The sequence below is a fragment of the Nannobrachium achirus genome (genome assembly GCF_963921795.1).
Source record: "Nannobrachium achirus genome assembly, chromosome: 2".
Classification (NCBI taxonomy): Eukaryota; Metazoa; Chordata; class Actinopteri; order Myctophiformes; family Myctophidae; genus Nannobrachium; species Nannobrachium achirus.
This window is the reverse complement of record NC_137811.1, coordinates 73,840,899-73,863,670: the sequence shown is the minus strand read 5'-3', so window position 1 is coordinate 73,863,670 and position 22,772 is coordinate 73,840,899. Positions and strand designations below refer to the sequence as shown.

The 22,772-nt window shown below is 42.6% G+C and overlaps 1 protein-coding gene across 1 annotated transcript in view; it reads right to left on the bottom strand.

The window, feature by feature from the left end:
* LOC308294790 (discoidin, CUB and LCCL domain-containing protein 1) overlaps positions 1–22,772 on the bottom strand; it is a 66,700-nt gene that overhangs the window by 12,629 nt on the left and 31,299 nt on the right. The window contains exons 7-12 of the mRNA XM_080737649.1: positions 21,652–21,689; positions 19,424–19,591; positions 15,260–15,372; positions 4,330–4,585; positions 3,124–3,237; positions 2,130–2,223 (exon numbers count right to left, since the gene is read on the bottom strand). Of these exons, the coding sequence (XP_080593775.1) occupies positions 2,130–2,223; positions 3,124–3,237; positions 4,330–4,585; positions 15,260–15,372; positions 19,424–19,591; positions 21,652–21,689 (783 nt within the window). The remainder of the gene's footprint in view (positions 1–2,129; positions 2,224–3,123; positions 3,238–4,329; positions 4,586–15,259; positions 15,373–19,423; positions 19,592–21,651; positions 21,690–22,772) is intronic.

Here is a 22,772-nt window from a genome sequence, read left to right as displayed (position 1 = left end):
GGGACGCGTGGAGCGTCGTCCAGGGTGTTTTAGGGAAGGGAGAAGAGTCTGGGACACGTGGAGCGTCGTCCAGGGTGTTTTAGGGAAGGGAGAAGAGTCTGGGACACGTGGAGCGTCGTCCAGGGTGTTTTAGGGAAGGGAGAAGAGTCTGGGACACGTGGAGCGTCGTCCAGGGTGTTTTAGGGAAGGGAGAAGAGTCTGGGACACGTGGAGCGTCGTCCAGGGTGTTTTAGGGAAGGGAGAAGAGTCTGGGACACGTGGAGCGTCGTCCAGGGTGTTTTAGGGAAGGGAGAAGAGTCTGGGACACGTGGAGCGTCGTCCAGGGTGTTTTAGGGAAGGGAGAAGAGTCTGGGACACGTGGAGCGTCGTCCAGGGTGTTTTAGGGAAGGGAGAAGAGTCTGGGACGCGTGGAGCGTCGTCCAGGGTGTTTTAGGGAAGGGAGAAGAGTCTGGGATGCGTGGAGCGTCGTCCAGGGTGTTTTAGGGAAGGGAGAAGAGTCTGGGACACGTGGAGCGTCGTCCAGGGTGTTTTAGGGAAGGGAGAAGAGTCTGGGACACGTGGAGCGTCGTCCAGGGTGTTTTAGGGAAGGGAGAAGAGTCTGGGACACGTGGAGCGTCGACCAGGGTGTTTTAGGGAAGGGAGAAGAGTCTGGGACACGTGGAGCGTCGACCAGGGTGTTTTAGGGAAGGGAGAAGAGTCTGGGACATGTGGAGCGTCGTCCAGGGTGTTGGGTGTTATAGGGAAGGGAGAAGAGTTTGGGACGCGTGGAGCGTCGTCCAGGGTGTTTTAGGGAAGGGAGAAGAGTCTGGGACGCGTGGAGCGTCGTCCAGGGTGTTTTAGGGAAGGGAGAAGAGTCTGGGACGCGTGGAGCGTCGTCCAGGGTGTTTTAAGGAAGGGAGAAGAGTCTGGGACGCGTGGAGCGTCGTCCAGGGTGTTTTGGGGGAGGTTCAGGAGTGATTTTTAGGACATGTTTATGGCCAGTGCTTCCTGTTTTATGTGTCTGCTGTGAGTAGGGAGGCTGTCATTCTCAGACAGTGTTTGTTTGGGTGACTTGACCTTTTCCACCAGACGCCTGCTAACACACAGCTAATGGTTTATATATCAGTGATTCCTTCTCCTCCACCAGACGCCTGCTAACACACAGCTAATGGTTAATATATCAGTGATTCCTTCTCTTCCTTCAGACGCTGTGCGCTGCGCTGTGCACGGTGTGAAATTTGGACTTTTTTCGGGTCGGGACGGGTGAATTTGCACGATTCTAACTCGGTTAAACAGTGACTTACTCAAACACGTCAGAGGGGACAAAACGATCGGAGCCAATAATAAGAAATAAACGCTCCTCTTCTCACTGCTGCTCTGAAGACACGACACCCCCCCCCCCCCCCCCCACCCACCTAAACATTTTTTTAACGAATCTGCACGATTCACACAAAATTTACCAATTTGGATTCAAAACGGCGATTTTCGCCGAAAAGCTACAAGTTTGCTTGCATGCCTGAATATATCTTTTTGAAAGCGAACATTTGTAACTCAAATATCTGCTTCTGGGGGGGTCCCTGGAACAACATATTGGAACAAGATATTTTTGAGATGGTGGTCTGCGGCCAAATACATGTCATTTTGAGGGTCCACTGACATGAAAAAGTTTGAGAACCACAGATTTAGAAGAAAGATTTAGAATTGACATTTATGGAATAGAGTCAAAGACTTGCACACACTTTCATGATAAAAAAAAAAGAAAAAAAAAGAAAAGCAAATCTACAAGCTTGTGAGCTTGTATATCTGCTATTTTTCAATAGTTAACGCATAAAATAATACTTAAAAGGGGAAGACCACCCATTTTCAATATTGAAGTATATATGTGTGATGTCATCAAGTTGTGATTTGCAATACAAACCCCAAAATCAATCCTCCAGTTCTAGGCAACACAGAAGAGGGGGAACTTTCTTTTTTATTTCTACACAACTCCTCTAAGGTATATTAATGACATAGTTCAATATTGAAAATGGGTGGTCTTCCCCTTTAAAGTGGTTCCAAGTGAGTCCTGCTCCAGAAAAGGTTGAGATTTCCATGACTTCTACGATGACTTTCTATGTGAATCAAAGACGTTGTGATGGAGGTGAGATTACCTTCTCCTCCACCAGACCCCCGCCAGCAGACAGCTGATGCACAGCACCAGCCCCAAGACCACGCCTACCGCCACTATCATTGGCTGACTGGAACCTGCAGGGGAACAGGACCGACCAATCAGAGCGCAGCACAGTCAGTAAAACACTATACGGTTCAAGGAATGTGCTTTTATTGTGACGTAAAAAAAAAAAACGTGTCAAAACGTGACACAGCCTCTTTGATCATTTGTTTTTTGAGGTGTTGTGAAATTGTTAAAAAATAAAGTGTTAAAAATAAAATCTATTTGTATTGCTTTAAAGATTTTGACAAATACACAGCCTTATAAACCTCTCAGGCATAAACATTAACCCTTTAGGCCTAGAATTATTGAATGCTTTAACTATTGAAAAATAGCAGATATACAAGAAAAAGTCGTGAAAATGTGTGCAAATCTTTGAATATATGTATTTTTAAAGCGAACGTTTGCAACTCAAATTCTGCTTATGGGTGGTCCCTGGAACTAAATATTTTGAGATGGGGGTCTGTGGCCAAATACATATTATTTTGGGGGTCCTTTGGTTTGAGAACCACTGACATAGTAGTCTAACTAACTGAGTGAAAAGGACCTTTTCTTTGACGATGGCTGGCCAGATTGCTGACATAGAAACATGGTTTTTTTTTTTAAATCTTAGAAGGATTCAAAAGACACTTATAGAATCGGGTCCAAATTCTAATTTTCACAATTTTTCAAAAATAGCAGATCTACAAGCTTGCAGGGCGCGCCACTCGGTGCCGCGCTGTGAGCTTGTATATCTGCTATTTTTCAATAGTTAAAGCATAAAATAATGATACACAATAATGTGTACCCGTTTTTTAAACATACACTAAACACAAGCAATTTCAAACATTTCAAGAAAAGAAAGAAAAGTAAGAAAAATAGAATAACATACAGTAGCTGGTGTTGTTTGGTATTCATTGTGGTGTAGTTTATAGGAGTTTAATACAAGTACGTACTCAGACTGGTGTCCCGGACCACCACGGGACCCCCTGTGGGCAGGGTGGAGGAGGTGGAGGAGGAGGTGGGGGTCCTCGCCGTGCTGCTGATGTTCCCTCTGAGGAGGGGGGTGTCTGGAAACACCGTCACAAACACAGGACGTCTGCTGTTAATACAACACATTCTACACAAACCCTGTGTTAAATGTATACATGTTAATACAACACATTCTACACAAACCCTGTGTTAAATGTATACATGTTAATACAACACATTCTACACAAACCATCTGAATGTGGCAGTATGAACCAGGGGTCCAGTTGTCCCCGTTTAAAATGAAGCAAACACGGAACTAAAAGTTCCTATGATTGGCCGTTAGTTGCGCTGTTCTGGTACCAGAAGCAACATGTTCTCCATAGGATTCCATTCATTTTCCCCGAACTTTTACATTAGATTTTCTTACCTTAATAAACATTGTCATAAATACGTTATGGTTCCTGTCGCTAGTTTAAAGCCTCGTTTCAATCACCATGATATGCGTTTTGTGAAAATATGGTCAGATTTATGTTATATTTGATATTGTTATAGCAGGGTATGTTGTAGGAGGGGCTTGTGATCATTGGCTTGTGATGATTCTTCTTTGTGTGCTTTATTTTCGGCAAGCTCAAGACAATGTCCCATGTATCCCTGCGGTTGCATGTGACCGTTGGCAGCCAATAGCATTCCTGTTACCCACAGTAATACAATGATGGCGACACCCATACAAGGGCAAGAAAAGCTTCATTTTCCCAGCAGTTGAGGGAGAGATGAAGCAGGGACCCCCACAACCTGTTCATAGATTCCATATAGTTTGACAGCACAATCATCAGTGTATTTTGGATTCGGGTTATGGGTTGTGTTTTCAGATATTTGTTTTCAGATATTTAATCACTTGAGTCATTACCTAATAAACTTGACCTTTCACTCTGTACCTAGTCTGCTCTTTTTCCGCTCTACACCAAACCTTAAAAAAATAGCCGATCTACAAGCTCACAACACCTCGCGTTGTGAGCTTGTAGATCGGCTATTTTTGGCTACAGTTGTCAGAATATGGACACTAGGGTTCAAGTTGTTAATATAAAAATGATTGGAAGATTTGGAGGACCCCCTGTAGTAACTCTGAGGACCCCCTAGGGGTCCCGGACCCCCTGTTGAAGACCCCTGGTCTATGGTGTAAATGGACTCACCCCCTGCAGAGCGTGGCCCGGGCGTGGCCCTGGTCGGGGGGGCGGTGATGACCACCCTGTTGGGGGGAGGGGTGCCCCTGGCGGGCGGTGCCAGCCTGCCCACGGGGCACCCCAGCAGCGTGAGGCCAGGAGGGTGGGAGGGGTGGCGCGCGGGGCTGCGCCACGCCACCGGCTGCAGGCGCACGAAGCGGGCGACCACCGGAGGAAACAGGCTGTTCAGGACCTTCATGTGTCCGTCGGCATGGGCTGGAAACACCTGGGATACAAGCAGGGCAAGGACACTCATTCACTGTGTGAGACCCAAACACCTGGGACACAAGCAGGGCAAAGACACTCATTCACTGTGTGGGACTCAAACACCTGGGATACAAGCAGGGCAAAGACACTCATTCACTGTGTGAGACTCAAACACCTGGGACACAAGCAGGGCAAAGACACTCATTCACTGTGTGAGACTCAAACACCTGGGACACAAGCAGGGCAAAGACACTCATTCACTGTGTGAGACCCAAACACCTGGGATACAAGCAGGGCAAAGACACTCATTCACTGTGTGGGACTCAAACACCTGGGATACAAGCAGGGCAAAGACACTCATTCACTGTGTGAGACCCAAACACCTGGGATACAAGCAGGGCAAAGACACTCATTCACTGTGTGGACTCAAACACCTGGGATACAAGCAGGGCAAAGACACTCATTCACTGTGTGGACTCAAACACCTGGGATACAAGCAGGGCAAAGACACTCATTCACTGTGTGAGACTCAAACACCTGGGATACAAGCAGGGCAAAGACACTCATTCACTGTGTGGGACTCAAACACCTGGGATACAAGCAGGGCAAAGACACTCATTCACTGTGTGAGACCCAAACACCTGGGATACAAGCAGGGCAAAGACACTCATTCACTGTGTGAGACCCAAACACCTGGGACACAAGCAGGGCAAAGACACTCATTCACTGTGAGAGACTCAAACACCTGGGAAACAAGCAGGGCAAAGACACTCATTCACTGTGTGAGACTCAAACACCTGGGATACAAGCAGGGCAAAGACACTCATTCACTGTGTGGACTCAAACACCTGGGAAACAAGCAGGGCAAAGACACTCATTCACTGTGAGAGACTCAAACACCTGGGAAACAAGCAGGGCAAAGACACTCATTCACTGTGTGAGACTCAAACACCTGGGATACAAGCAGGGCAAAGACACTCATTCACTGTGTGAGACTCAAACACCTGGGAAACAAGCAGGGCAAAGACACTCATTCACTGTGGGACTCAAACACCTGGGATACAAGCAGGGCAAAGACACTCATTCACTGTGTGGGACTCAAACACCTGGGATACAAGCAGGGCAAAGACACTCATTCACTGTGTGGACTCAAACACCTGGGATACAAGCAGGGCAAAGACACTCATTCACTGTGGGACTCAAACACCTGGGACACAAGCAGGGCAAAGACACTCATTCACTGTGAGAGACTCAAACACCTGGGAAACAAGCAGGGCAAAGACACTCATTCACTGTATGGGACTCAAACACCTGGGATACAAGCAGGGCAAAGACACTCATTCACTGTGTGGACTCAAACACCTGGGAAACAAGCAGGGCAAAGACACACATTCACTGTGTGGGACTCAAACACCTGGGATACAAGCAGGGCAAAGACACTCATTCACTGTGTGGGACTCAAACACCTGGGATACAAGCAGGGCAAAGACACTCATTCACTGTGTGGACTCAAACACCTGGGATACAAGCAGGGCAAAGACACTCATTCACTGTGGGACTCAAACACCTGGGACACAAGCAGGGCAAAGACACTCAGGGCCCGATTTTGAACGTGGTATTCTATGCGCTCGTGTAGTATTTAAGTCCGGTCGCATATGATTGTGGCGACAACACCCTCATATGCGTTGTTTTGCAATTAAGACGTGAGAGCTAAGTCTTATCAATGCGTTGTGCGGGGCCCGCACGAATATTTAAGGCATGGGGAGGTACTATGTAAATCAACCTGCGTTGTGCGGCCAGTGCAATTATGTAGTTCGAGTAACTGCAACAAATAGCGCATATCCTTAGACGTGCTTTCTTCACCTTTTATGCGCTAAATGACATGTTTATTCCCACATGAGACTGGGCGGCAGCCTTGCTTCACAAGAAACAGCAGATATAGGCCTATTTACCCTATAATTCAGCCACATTTCTTCATTCTGGTCTGATTAAAACAAAACAAAAAATCCATTCCTTCTTCTGTACCAGTCATATGGCTCCCCCATGAAAGATATCACGCTAATATGGGACTTCGGCGATTTCTTTTATTTAATTATTATAGGTTGGCAAGAGCGGATTGCTGTAATTTGTGCATGAATACTGTAGATGGCTGGTGTTGGCATGGAAAGCACATTCACAGACAGGAGCATGGATGCAGGGGCGTCACTAGCAATTCTGGGCCCCTAGGCCAGAAATCTGTATGGGCCCCCCCATGCAAGCGGAGAACCGGCCAACCGGGAACACTTTGTTACTGTTTGAATGACATGTCTCACAATGATACGGTAGCCGTGATCGCCTCAGCAATCATGTTCACCTTATTTGTCAAATTGTAACACCATTTACCATTTTTGTCTACTTTTAGTTTTACTCTTGTAGCCTAAGCAGGATATAAACAAACATGTACAGTAGTGTCTGGTGTAACAATTTGACAATGCTAGCTCTTGAAACAAAGTCCAGGAATTTTAACTTGATCTAACCATGATCACTACACATAATCATCCATTACATGCACACTCAGATACAGCTACTGTATTATTAATACAGTATAATCCACAACAGTCCCATGAAATAAAAAGTGCAGAGCACCATCATCACCAGCAAGTGAATGAGACACCAGAACTCTGACTTGAGCCCAGCCTCCCATGCAAGCCAATATAAAACAGTATAACAATAAAACACTACATTGTATTTTTAGTAGCAGCTTAAATATGTGCAGGTGTTGTGCAGAATATACAATCACTAATCAATAGCAGCAGTGCTCAAGCAAATGCACATGAGGAGTGAAGCATATAGGCTATACATAGGAAGTAGAATAGGAGAAAAAATAAGCAGTATAGGACTATTCAGATTGGGTGAAGTATGAACATGATTAGCCTACATGCAAAAATGAGTCTGCATGCAATCAGAACTTTGGCTAGTTAGCTAAACTATGGAAAACAAGGGTTGGATATAATGATCTGAGAATACATCTACTGTATAACAGGCTAGATCATATAAGGCTATATGAGAATGGCATAACAGGACATTCTTGTGTGTACTGTGTCTGTGTGTATGCACATACATTGTTTTAACAGCAAATCTACAGCAAGATCCTGTGAACATTTTGGGAGTTCACAAAACAATAATAGCCTATTGTGACTGACTGAAACAAAAATATTGTGATGCCTAGATTGTTATTTTTGTATGACATAATCATATGACTACTAGATAGATGATGGGATATTATACAATTATTGTTATTACTAGGGACATCCAGCAGTTTGTCTTGTTTCTCCAGCAGAGTTTCTAGTGTCTCCATCTATCTCTCTGGAAGAGGTTGCACATGAACTCTGCAGCGGCCGCACTGAGGCGCTCAAACACAAACACTCTGACATTAATCCTCACACTACTTGACACTATTACCATACTTTAGATAACTAGTCATTGTTGCAACAAACCAAACCATTTTTCACTTTGATTTGGGAACCTACATACATTCATAACATGATGCGATTGTGATCAACTGATCATGTCACTAGTTTGGGAGTGCTTCCTTCCAGAACTTAGCAAACAGGTGTTTCGTTCGAAACACTTGCGTTTGTGCTTAAACGTTATCCATGCTTATTGCTTAATGGTGTTGGATAAAGAAGGAAGAAGGAAGAGGGGAGAAGATTTTCTGTTGCATGCTTACCCACAGACATCAGCTGCTTCCTTGAGTGTAAACAGTCAAGCTCTCCTCTCAGTTTACAGTAATGAAACATGCTGCTCTATGTCACATTACGTCTTTTTTTCTCTCTCTCCCTCTCTCTGTTCAATGCGTGTTGTGTGTGGAAGAAGCCGGGGGAGGGTGGAGCGAACAGAACCTGAAAGTTGATCTTATGTTTGCAGTCTTTTTTTCTTTTTTTTCCCCTCTCCCTGTCTCTGTTCAATGCATGCTGTTGTGTGCTGAAGAAGCTGCTTTACAGTCAGGACCGGGGGAGGGTGGGGCGAACAGAACGTGAGAGTTGATCTTATGTTTGCAGGGCCAATGAAAAGACTTTTCCATTTACTTCAGATGATCATAATTATCCTGTAGAGCACACCTAAGTTTCACAACCATAACATGATGCAAGCGGACGCACAAACCGCAAAGCTACTATAGGTCTCAAAACAACGTGAAAGCAGGAGAAACCATTTTAGCTTTGTAAGGGGTGAGTATATAATATAGGGACCCTCAATTATTTAAATTGTATCGCTCATTAGTTTTATTCCAGCAGTAATTTTAAGTTTTTAGACACAAATGATAAACATCATAATAATAATTATTATTATTGGGGGAAAAAGAGTTTTAATCCAGACTTTTCGAGGGCCTCTGGCACCTTGGGCCCCCTTACCTCAGTCTAACTTTCCTACCCCTAGCTACGCCACTGCATGGATGGATCTCTTTAAATTTTTAAAATCGCTTCATAATTGCCCGATCTATGAGGAATCAATCTGCAGTTTTGCTTTGCTTCATAGGCCTATAGATGCGTGATCGCTGATCGCGATGCGTCATGCCAATTTAGCCAAATAAGAAAAAAAAAGCTCTCGAAGCACTATAGGCTATACATGGCATGTTGACAGCTTTTAGGTCTAAATATGTTTTTTTCGGACACACACATGTACAGTAGGCCTATGTGCAAGGACCTAGGCGCTGAATTAAGTAATTAAACAGCCCTATTCTTTTACATCTCTGTCATTTTTGGTCTAATTTTACAAATGTAAATTTCTAAATAATAAATGAAATGTATGTATTATTACTGTACTCAATATCGAACTAAATCAGGTGGGATATGTTTTATTTCGTTTAATTAGGCTACTGGTTCCATCAGATTCCCTTTTTTTTTTGGCAGGAGGCCGCCTTTCCGTAGCCTATTAATTAATAGGCCACTATACGTCCATTGTTCACTCACCAAGGCCAGCCTATGTCACACTGACACGCTGGCATGAGATGAGAGAGACAAATAGATATGTGGACGTGACAAAAAAAAGTATTATATTAATATAGCCTTCTCTCTCTCTCGCTCTCTCTCTCTCGCTCTCTCTCTCTCTCGCCTTTTTTTCTCTATACGCAAACAATGTCGGTTCTAATAAAACAGACCTTATTGAGTGTGAGATATTTACAAGCATGATATCACTGTGATATGTGAATAAGCATTAGCCCCCCCATCCTCTGGTTTTATGCCACTCAGTTAAACAGAATGACGGACACGCTTCTGATTGGTGAGTTTACCTACCAGCCGAAAATCGTGGTCACGCCATCCGCTCTTAAAGGGGTATTTCGGTCAAAAACGACTTTCCTACCTTTCAAATGATGATTCGGGAAGCTTCTGGGTTGATCCAGGTGTCGTTTGACCCATAGCAGCATTTTGTTCCATTGTCGATTTTCTCCCCTGCACCCCACGGCTCCAAAACGGCACCTTTTGGGTCGTTCCGTAATCCGGTTATTATTCTCGCTCAAAATTAACTTTTCTCGCTCGGTATCAGTCCCTCATACTGTTGTTAGAATATCCGAGCTACACCAGCTCCTGGTCGCCGCCATGTTTGTTTACAAAAAGCTCAACTCTGAACTCAGGCCAACTAGAGAAACACTGGGAAATCCCGTTTTGTATCGCGTGATCGGATTTCCCAGTGTTTCTCTAGTTGGCCTGAGTTCAGAGTTGAGTTTTTTGTAAACAAACATGGCGGCGACCAGGAGCTGGTGTAGCTCCGAGCGAGAAAAGTGAATTTTGAGCGAGAATAATAACCGGATTACGGAACGACCCAAAAGGTGCCGTTTTGGAGCCGTGGGGTGCAGGGGAGAAAATCGAAAATGGAACAAAATGCTGCTATGGGTCAAACGACACCTGGATCAACCCAGAAGCTTCCCGAATCATCATTTGAAAGGTAGGAAAGTCGTTTTTGACCGAAATACCCCTTTAAGGTAAAACACACCCCTGCATAATTCTTCCATGCGCTTGGCGCACAATTTGATCAGCGCAAATCACATAATCAGCTGCTGATCGTTATTCATGCGTCAAACGCGATCGTCGGCAGTCGGCAACTCCTTACCACGGGCGTTAATTACCGTCTTCGTAATTGGGCCCTCATTCACTGTGTGAGACTCAAACACCTGGGATACAAGCAGGGCAAAGACACTCATTCACTGTGGGACTCAAACACCTGGGATACAAGCAGGGCAAAGACACTCAGGGCCCGATTTTGAACGTGGTATTCTATGCGCTAGTGTAGTATTTAAGTCCGGTCGCATATGATTGTGGCGACAACTCCCTCATATGCGTTGTTTTGCAATTAAGAAGTTGGAGATAAGTCATATGAACGTGCTGTGCGGCGCCCGCACGAATATTTAAGACAGGGGGGGGTGGAACATATTTAAATGAACCTGTGCTAAGCGCCCAGAGCTATTATGATCATCAAGTTTAAAAAGAAATAACGCATAGAATAAGACGTGCTTTGATCACCTTCTATGCGCTAAATGACATGTTTATTCCCCCTGGGAGAGGATGCGCCGCTCTTAATTAAGAACCAATAGCTATATTCGTTCTATTCTGTCAATTCTGGTCTAATTTTACAAATGTAAATGTCTAAATATGTCTTGGCATGTGTACATATATTAATGTTTATCCATTATCAAACGAAATGAGGGGGGATATATTTTATTTCATTTAATTGGTTCCACCAGAAGATTCTTCTCTTTTTTTTTCTCGCCTCCTCCTCACACAAGGTCCGATTAAAAAAGAAGAAAAAAAATGTATATATAAACTAGATAGATAGATAGGCCTACCTTTATTATCCCAAGGGGGAAATTATGAAAGCCTTTTAAAATGTTATAGGCTACTACTGGAATCTTGCTACAAAAGAATTCATTACATCTTGCCAGAAAGACGCAGATTTAGATCAAACTAATTAGCGGAGCATGCAGCCAGCTGGTCTGCTCTGGACTACTAAAATTTACATTAAACATGGTTCTCAGCAAACTTATGATAATAAGCCTACTGTGTTCTCACCTCAAAATGCATGGATTCATCATTAATTCTTCATATGGATCGGATCACACTCACAGTGGAGGCAGCTGGCATTAACTTGAGGTACCGACTAACAAATGGTTCACATCCAGGTATTGCCCTGAGCGCAGGTCAGCACGACCACTCCACTGCGCAACAGGCTCTGCTAATCAATCAACCATGCCATCATGCCATATTAATTAATATGCCACTTAGTTTAATTTGTTTAACCGTAACCCAAATTTTACAAATTAAAATTTCTTAATAATCTTTGAGACATGTTCAAACGAAATCTGCAACAACATTATTATATTATAGCCTTATTCTTCTCTCTCTATCTCTCTATCGCCCGATGCTTCTCTCTCTCTCTCGCCTTTTTTTCTCTATTAACAAACAATGTCGGTTCTAATAAAACAGACCATATTGAGTGTGAGATATTTGCAAGTGTCATCCTCCCTGTTCAAGAACAGGTTTTAGGGAATGACGCACGAGCTTCTGATTGGTGAGTTTACCTACCAGCCGAAAATCGTGGTCACGCAATCCGCTTTACAGCTAAAACACACCCATGCATAATTCTTCCGTGCGCTTGGCGCACAATTTGATCAGCGCAAATCACATAATCAGCTGCTGATCGTTATTCATGCGTCAAACGCGATAGTCGGCAGTCGGCAACTCCTTACCACGGGCGTTAATTACCGTCTTCGTAATCGGGCCCTCCTGGGCCCTATTATGATCCAGGTCTTATGCCTTATGCCTTAACTTCTTTGCCTTTTTTTACTATTTTGTTTTTGTTTTTTAAATATTTCAAATAGCTGATCTGCAAGTTCACAACGTGCAGATGTAGATCAGCATTTGAAGTATTTAAAAATGTTTTTCAAAATAGTGAAAAAAAAGGTAAAGAAGTTAAGGCATAAGGCATAAGACCTGGATCATAATAGGGCCCTCATTCACTGTGTGGGACTCAAACACCTGGGATACAAGCAGGGCAAAGACACTCATTCACTGTGGGACTCAAACACCTGGGACACAAGCAGGGCAAAGACACTCATTCACTGTGTGGGACTCAAACACCTGGGACACAAGCAGGGCAAAGACACTCATTCACTGTGGGACTCAAACACCTGGGATACAAGCAGGGCAAAGACACTCATTCACTGTGTGAGACTCAAACACCTGGGACACAAGCAGGGCAAAGACACTCATTCACTGTGGGACTCAAACACCTGGGATACAAGCAGGGCAAAGACACTCATTCACTGTGGGACTCAAACACCTGGGATACAAGCAGGGCAAAGACACTCATTCACTGTGGGACTCAAACACCTGGGATACAAGCAGGGCAAAGACACTCATTCACTGTGGGACTCAAACACCTGGGATACAAGCAGGGCAAAGACACTCATTCACTGTGGGACTCAAACACCTGGGATACAAGCAGGGCAAAGACACTCATTCACTGTATGGGACTCAAACACCTGGGATACAAGCAGGGCAAAGACACTCATTCACTGTGGGACTCAAACACCTGGGATACAAGCAGGGCAAAGACACTCATTCACTGTGTGGGACTCAAACACCAGCAGGGATGGGACGATAAGCGATATTATTGTTGTTGTTTTTTTGTGTGATAAAAAACACTCACGATAATCGTATCGTGGAGATTTAATTTATTGTGAAATCGTCCTCCGTCATGCACTGGGATCAATTCACCTTTTATTTGCTGAGCTGCATATCCGGTACCATTTTTTTTACAACAAGGGTTCATATTTTAGATAGTCAAGAAAATGTTTTCATTTATTTCTTTGTATAGTTTTAGTGATTTTAACAATCTTGATTTGTCTTTTTAGACACAATAAGCCCATTAACAAGATGCACCACAATCTTTCATGGGCAGATGTGACTGCCCATGAAAGATGGGCAGTCACATGGGGGCTGGTGTAAATAGTAACAAAGAAATTGCCGGCTTATAGTGTCTAAAAAGACACAGTATTTAGCCACTTGTACGCCTGCCCCCAAACACTGAAATCAGAATACTAAAATAGCTAAAACAATATAAAGCAGTAAATGAAAACATTATTTTCTTTTCTCTATACAATCCCTTGTTGTAAAAAAAAAACAAAGTTGTCCTTTAAACCCTCTATAATTGGTAAAAGGTACTTATAATATATGTACTTGAAACAGTCTTTTTTTCCACTCTCTATCAAATGTATTTGAAAAAAAAAAAAAAAAAAAAAGCAATGCTACCAAATGAACTCTAGACTAAAACCCTAAACCTAACCCTAAAACTTTTCTGATTAGTAAAATATGACTAAGACTAAATGAAACTGTATTCAAAGGACTGACTAAAACTATCAACATGTGCTGTCAAGAACACTGGGAACAAGCAGGGAGAAGTTACTCATTCACAGTCAATACCGTCCTCATAAAACACACGCAAACACACCCACGTGCACGCACACGCGAACGCACGCACGCACACACACACACACACACACACACACACGCACACGCACACGCACACGCACACGCACACGCACACGCACACACACACACACACACACACACATACACACACACACACACACATACATACATACATGCCGCCTATTTGCCTTGTTTCTCCATTCACTACAGGAGCTCAGGGCAGTAAAACAGTGTACAAAGGGGGTGTAACGGCCTCAGGGGCAGAGCAGAGTGGGCTCCCCTGGAGTTAGTGTTGAAGTAGTCTCACGTAGCCAGACAACTATTCCACAATCTCTGAATGCTATATAGAGTCTGGAACTACAGCCCCCGAACTGCGAGTATCGGAATTAGCCACTGCTGCACTGAACTGTAGTCCCACTGGAAACATAACAGAAACACACTAGCACAGACAGAGTCATTACAATGAACCGTAGTCCCATTGGAAACATAACAGAAGCACACTAGCACATACAGAGTCATTACAATGAACTGTAGTCCCATTGGAAACATAACAGAAGCACACTAGCACATACAGAGTCATTACAATGAACTGTAGTCCCACTGGAAACATAACAGAAACACACTAGCACAGACAGAGTCATTACAATGAACTGTAGTCCCATTGGAAACATAACAGAAACACACTAGCACAGACAGAGTCATTACAATGAACTGTAGTCCCATTGGAAACATAACAGAAGCACACTAGCACATACAGAGTCATTCTAATGAACTGTAGTCCCACTGGAAACATAACAGAAGCACACTCGCACAGACAGAGTCATTCGAGCAGCATATTCTTGTTATGCGGGTATAGTTTAAGAAAATATTTGAAAACAACATGGAAGTAACACCAACAACACCAGAGAAGGATGAAATAACGCCCCAACATTTTTGAAAGAAGACATAACGCTTCAAAATGTCAACCTTTTTGAAATAAAACATAAAACTCAGTTGAAAGGCATATTTCTGCTGGCATGTGACTTTTTTTGTAGGATATTATATTTTGTTTCATGTACACCAAATGTACATTCTCAATTTAATGCTGAAAAAAAAGTTACTTGAAGTAACTTGAAAAAGTGATATTTCTCCAGGGGTATAACTTGATCAAGTTACTGCCATGGTGAGTTACTTGTAACTGTACAAGTTACGCTTTCAAAGTAACTTCCCCAACACTGAGGATAACCTACCTTCTTGTCTTTAGTGGAGGAGTCTTTGTAGACCTTCCACGTCTTCCTGTCCTTGCTGAACATCAGACTGTAGGAGTCCATGTAGGAGTCAGCTGATCCCTCAGTTATCACACCTGAGGACAGGAACAAACGTCGTTAGAGCTGTCACCATTATGACACTTCTCAACCGGGGGATCCTCAAATTATTTTGGGGGGGTCCCCAGATGATTAACTTAATATGCAACATTGTTTTCTCACTCAACAGTAAACAAAACAACACAACGTTTAAGTGTACAGAGGGTATCTGCACATTTCTAAAGTGACAATTTAAGGACTTTTTAATACCTCTAAAATGACGAATTAAACTCTGGCCAAATTGTTAAATACTAGAGCCTTCGGGCCGCTCACATCTAGAGTCCACGCCCGCTTTTTTTAAAAGAAAATAATTTAAAAAAAAAGTTAATTTTTTTTTTTTTTTTTAATTTTTTGAAAAAAGAATAAAAAAATAAAAAAAAAAAAAAATTTTTTGAATAAAAAAAAGTTTTGGCCTAATTGTGTTATTATTGTTACTGTAATAGGCCTGCCAATGTTAAAACCGCTGGCTGCAGTTCTAAAATGTAATATAAGATTAGGGGCAGAAATTGTGAAAATAGCAGATCGATAGCAAGGCGTTGTGAGCATGTAGATCAGCTATTTTCACAATAGAACCATGTTATACAAAATGGAATGCCTCAACTTAGAGCTCATCAGGATGGGGGGGGGGGGACCCCAGTTAAAATATGATTATTTTGGGGGTCGCGGCCTGAAAAGGTTGAGAACCACTGCTTTACACGACGATTAATTGTCACTAAAATGATTGCGATTAACGATTTCATTGTGTTTTTGTCGTTGACAATTACATTTCTATTTGTCTTGTAGGCTTTGAAGTTGCACATGGCAGATTTGACACATAACCTGAATATACAAAGAAATGACTTGCATATTTGACAACTTTATACTTAAAAAAGAACATTGATAGTGGATATAGCCTTTTGAACTTTTCCACTTTTCCTTTCAAAATGGTCCAACAAAAAAATAGCAGATCTACCTGTACAAGCTCACAGCGCTTTGTGATGCGTTGTGAGCTTGTAAATCTGCTATTTTGTAAAAGAAAGTTGACAAATATTGGACAATTTGGGTACGTTGAGTACTTTTAGTATTATTTTGATGCCAAAAACATTTATACTTTTACTTTTATGTCAGATTCAGAGGAAATAAAAACATGTTTTTTGTAAAAAGATATTTGAGGTTAATAGTACAAGCTGGTGAGTAGAGATCACTGCAGTGGTTCAATACGTCATAAATCTGACTTCTATAAAGTCTGGCATGTTTATTTATGACTGTCAGTACTTGACATAAACGCTGGCCATTTTCCAAAACCACAAATGTATTTCATATTATGGTATGAAAATGAACTTGCAGGGACGTGCAGATTGCTTGAAATATACAACACATTAAAAAGCAATGCACAATTCTTTTCGGAGAAGTCCAGATGAAAACAATCCATGGGGAAAACGTCAGGATGAATAAAATGCCTTCGTGCATGACTTAAATTAAATCACGCAACAATGTCTAGTCCAGGGGTTTTCAAAGTGGGTGACGGGGCACCCTGGGGTGCCGCCACGGCAGTCCATGGGTGCCGCGAGATAATTTGATAACATTTGGAATTTATTTGGACACTTTAAACTTGAAGTACAAAGTTATTTTCAGTCAGTTCTAAACAAAATGGCAATTATCTCAACGTTTTCCTCGCAACATAATCACTAAAATATCGTCACTGTCGGGCAGAAACCTCGCATCTCCAAGTTTCAAACGTGTACGTCTTTTGGTAAAGCAAAGCCCTGCGTCATCATACAAGACTGTCGCACAAAACTAGTGAAAACAGCCGATCTACAAGCACACAACGCCTCGCGATAAATACAAAACGAACGGTTTTGGACATACAAGGTTTCCACCCGACAACGACGATATGCTATAAATATAAGGTGCTGGGAGTGAAAATTATAATGTAGGGGTGCCTCGGATTTAACAAATATTTATGGGGTGCCCTGAGACAAAAGGGTTTGGGAACCCCTGGTCTAGTCAACACTAAGTGAATTATTCAGGTACATTGAACAACATTATAAAGTCTGGAAAACATTTAAACACAGGCTAAATGGAACAGGTAAAAGATCTATGTTTGTGTACAATACATGGCAGAAGCTGTGAATATTACAGTATTGCAGAAATTTCACACTGGACCTCAAGCCACTCTGACTTCAGAAGGTTGAAGTTTATGTATTTTAAATCCTCGTTTTGAGTGGTCTCGTGTTAATATTGTAATATTTTGAGATGTGGATTATTGATATTCATGAGCTGTATGCCATAAAAAAAACGAATTAAAACAACATGGTTTTGAATATTTCACTGCATTCTAAATGTATCAAGAATATATGAATGTTTGAATTTTTTAATTATATTACAAAATTCTCTTTTTTTAGATGGCTCTGTATATATTAAAGCAAATGACTGTGACATAATCCTCCATTTATTTAATCTATAGACAGATTTCTCAGAGCAGTAGTTCACGTTCACTCTCCCGTTGGAAATGAACAGACTCCAACTTGTTTCCAGTCTAAGGCATCCGCCCACTTCACCAGTGGTGGAAAAACGGAACCATTGCTGTATTGACTTTGACCTCTAAGGAACAATTGCTGTATTGACTTTGACCTCTAAGGACCTTCCAGGAAGAGTGCTCATGTGCGCCTTGCGGTGACACGCTTCCTAGTTTCTTCTTTTTTTCGCACTGATTTTTGACACTGCACTATTAGGTTGTTAGTGTTGGTAGTTTCTGAGTATTTTTGCTTTGTTTAACATTGACAGTGAGATACTTGTTTGCACTAACTAGCATTGACTGCTATGGTCTCTTTTGCAAGACACTTTATGTATATATGCTTATATATTATTCGCCCCCTCTATTGATGCACCTTCTCCTTATTGGTACTGTACTGCTCTTGTCTTTGTTTTTTTGTTTTTTTCCCTCTTATCTATCTTTCTTACGTCTCTGTAACTTTGTAAATAACTGTATACTGCTGTGCTACTACTGGACAACTAAATTTCCCTTTTGGGATAATAAAGGTATCTATCTATCTATCTATCTATCTACATATTTTACTTAAGTAAAAGTATAAATATTGCAAAATAGAAATACTCCGCCACAAGTAAAAGGCTGGAATTCAAAATATACTTGAGTAAACGTATGAATGTGTTGGCATCAAAATGTACTTAAAGTACCAAAAGTACATTTTTGAAAATAGCAGATCTACAACCTCACAACGCGTTGCATCGCGACACGTTGTGAGCTTGTAGATCGGCTATTTTCAAATAGCCAAGGTAGGGCAAAAGTGGTTTAAGTATGTTCTATTATAAAACATACTTATATATCTGCAAAGTATGCAGTAACTAAAGTTTTCAAATAAATGTAGTGGAGTAAAAGTACAATATTTGGTTCCGAGATGTAGTGGAGTAGAAGTAAAACTGTAAAAGTATTGGAAATTGGAAATACTCAAGTAAAGTACAAATACCTAAAATTGAACTTAAGTACAGCATTTAAGTAAATGTACTTAGTTACTTATATTTTTCTATAATTTTTATCCCACAATTTTTGTAACCCATTTTCACCCACTGCCAATTGCCTATGTAATCCTGGGCTCTGCTCTCCCTTTGCCGCGCCTGGGGAGACAACGGACTGACCTCATGCTTCCTTCAATGCATGAGGAGTCCAAGTTGTTTCTTTTCACCTGACAGGGGGGATTTCCCCGGGATGGACGTAGCACGTGGAAGGAACACGTTATTCCAACCAGTTCCTTTCCCCTCCATCAAGCCCCCCGGCTGGCCAGGGGGAGGCATTATTGAGACCAGGATTACTGCATGTTTTTGTGAGGGTATCAAGCCTAGGAGACACGGGGAGAACATGCAAACTCCACACAGAAAGGCCCTATCGCCAACCCCACCTAGGGTGTGGGCGCTGATGACGCGGAGGGAGAAACACGCCCCCAGCACCCACCCTATTTAGTTACTTTTGACACCACTGCACTTCACACAGATATGGGAAGTAACGCGGAGATGGCGAGTCTTGCTATTTCAGAGGTGATGATCTGGACTAACCTGTTATGATGTATCTATCAGCCAGCTCCAGCACTGTCCCGTCTCCCTGATCACCCGTCTGTCCGGGGAGGAACTGACCCAGGGAGTCCGTGTTCTGGGGGGAGCGCTGTAGCGGCGGACCCGTTTCCTCCCCGAGAGACCAAGAGGTGTTCAGTTTGTTGTTGCATTCTGTTAGAGAGAGAGAGAGAGAGAGAGAGAGAGAGAGAGAGAGAGAGAGAGAGAGAGACAGAGAGAGAGAGAGAGAGAGAGAGGTCTCACAGAACTCAGCTGTCTGTCTGTCAGTCACACGTCACACTTTTGCCCTTCTCATATCTCCGCCACCGTTGCCCCGATCCATGCCAAACTTTGCACACACACTCCTCGCCTGCCAAACCACTACCTCCACCCCTCAGTTCTCACATGGCCCTCTTCTAGCGCCACCATTAGACCGATTCTTGCAAAACACATTTTTGGACACTGCTCCTACAAATTTTGCCCTAAAATCACGCAAATCGCTACACAGTATGTCTACACTCATGTCATCAACATGGATCTGTCCCATATAGCGCCACCATCAGGCCAATTTTTTCAAACACATTTTTTTGACACTGCTCCTACACATTTTGCCCTAAAATCACGCTGCGACCTGACGGTCGCTTATCTCCCGATTAGGGAGTCTTACTGGTAAATAGGAAAATCCTAAAGGGTGTTCCAGTTCTAGTTTTGTCAGCTCGTTTCTTTGTTTCACTTCAAATAGAGCAACGAAGTCATGACGTGACTCGCTCATCCCCGGTTCAGGGAAGTCATTTTCTCTATGGAGAGTAACATTGAGTCATCTTAAAATCATCTCAAATAAGCATTGTGGTCCAAAAATAAACAAACGTTTTTCGTGCGATATTGTCGTGGAAGTGGCGCTGTATGGTTTATGATAGTCAGTCACTCATATTTGATACAGTCTGTTTCTGGCGAAAATTTTACTAATTCAGCGACAGTAACAGTAGCGTTTTCTCACCATCAGTATCAGTTGATTCTTCATATCCATATGAGTCAAACCGCTGAGATCATTTGTTTATGTTTGGAACACAGTTCTTATATGACGCGATATGAAAAAAGTCTATGGGAATTCAGAATGGGGGGGAAAAAAACATGAAACAGGTAGGATGGGTAAATGACGTCAGACTTTGTTACTCTATTTCTCTCATTTATCCTCTCTCGCCTGACAGGATGACATTGGTATCCCCACTAGAGTTCTCAACGTGGCTGAATTAACCGCCCCGCACGGCCCGATACCGTCGGGCTGGGTCGGGTAGGGTTGAGTTCGGGAAGAATTTGAGAACTCTTATCATAGAGCAAAAGTAATAAAATAATAATAATTTAAAAAATATATATTATATGCCAATTAGTCGCAATTTGCATATATTTTAGGCCCTACCCGTCCCTAAAATGTCCGGTCGGGTCGGGCAGAATTTGGGCATTCTAACCTCCACCTGAAAATGTTTTGTTTCTGTTTATTAAAAAGCTGGAGGGATGGGGAGACAGCCTGTTATTGAACAAACACTACTCACTCGCTGAAGAGGAGCAGGTTGGTGCCTTGCATGGTTTCCTCTGCCATCGGTGTATGAATGAATGGGTGAATGTAATGTAAAGCACAATCTAAGTATGTAACGCGCCTTTTACCTTTTACCATATATTTCGCACGTTACACCAGGTAAACATTTACATAAACAGTATTTTACTGTGTACAGGGTTCCCACACATCTTTACCAATTCATTTCCAAAACTTTTCCAGAATATTTAACCCGATTTCCAGGACTATATTACAATAATTCAGCTCAATAACGAGTCGTTTACTCCTATGCTCAATGCATAAAGACAGGTAGTGTATGCCAGTGGTTCTCAACCCCCGAAATAATCATATTTGAACCCTGACGAGCACTAAGAGTAGAGGGATTTTGTATAACACGGTTTTATTGTGAAAATAGCCGATCTACATGCTCACAACGCCTCACAACGCGAGGCGTTGTGAGCATGTAGATCGGCTATTTTCACAATTTCTGACAAAATCAATAACCAAAGACAATGCATAGCTATTTTTCCAGGACCCTCCAGGACCCTTGATCAATTCCAAAACCTTTCCAGTACTGGAAAAATATTTTTCAAATTTCAAAATATTTCCAGGAATTTCATGACCGTGGGAACCCTGTGTGTACGACTCAAGATGATGTTTCTCCACAGCTCCACTGTTGTACCTTGTTTGAAGAGCAGCTTCTTCTCAGACAGCGATCCCCTGACAAAAGAATACAAATTATAATAAATAAATCAAAAATACAGGACAGCAACAATAGTCTGATACAAAGCAGAAGGGAGGATGTCATCATGTCCAAAATACAGGACAGCAACAATAGTCTGATACAAAGCAGAAGGGAGGATGTCATCATGTCCAAAATACAGGACAGCAACAATAGTCTGATACAAAGCAGAAGGGAGGATGTCATCATGTCCAAAATACAGGACAGCAACAATAGTCTGATACAAAGCAGAAGGGTGGATGTCATCATGTCCAAAATACAGGACAGCAACAATAGTCTGATACAAAGCAGAAGGGAGGATGTCATCATGTCCAAAATACAGGACAGCAACAATAGTCTGATACAAAGCAGAAGGGAGGATGTCATCATGTCCAAAATACAGGACAGCAACAATAGTCTGATACAAAGCAGAAGGGAGGATGTCATCATGTCCAAAGCTCATTTTAAAAGTAGGATCTCTGTGCAGTAGTACAGGCCAGTCTATGATGTCATTTTAATGACATCAGGGATCTCCATGTGTGCATAGACGCGACACAGACAGACAGACAGACAGACAGACAGACAGACAGACAGACAGACAGACAGACAGACAGACAGACAGACAGACAGACAGACAGACAGACACACAGACACACAGACAGACAGACAGACAGACACACAGACAGACAGACAGACAGACAGACAGACAGACAGACAGACAGACAGACAGACAGACAGACAGACAGACACACAGACAGACAGACAGACACACAGACAGACAGACAGACAGACAGACAGACAGACAGACAGACAGACAGACAGACAGACAGACAGACAGACAGACACACAGACACACAGACAGACAGACAGACAGACAGACAGACACACAGACACACAGACAGACAGACAGACAGACAGACAGACACACAGACACACAGACAGACAGACAGACAGACAGACAGACAGACAGACAGACAGACAGACAGACAGAATTGAATGCTAAAGACCCAACGGAAACAAGACCACAAGGGCTTATTGGTGGTGTTCCCTTTAGGCAGGTTGTTTGACTGTACTTGTACCGT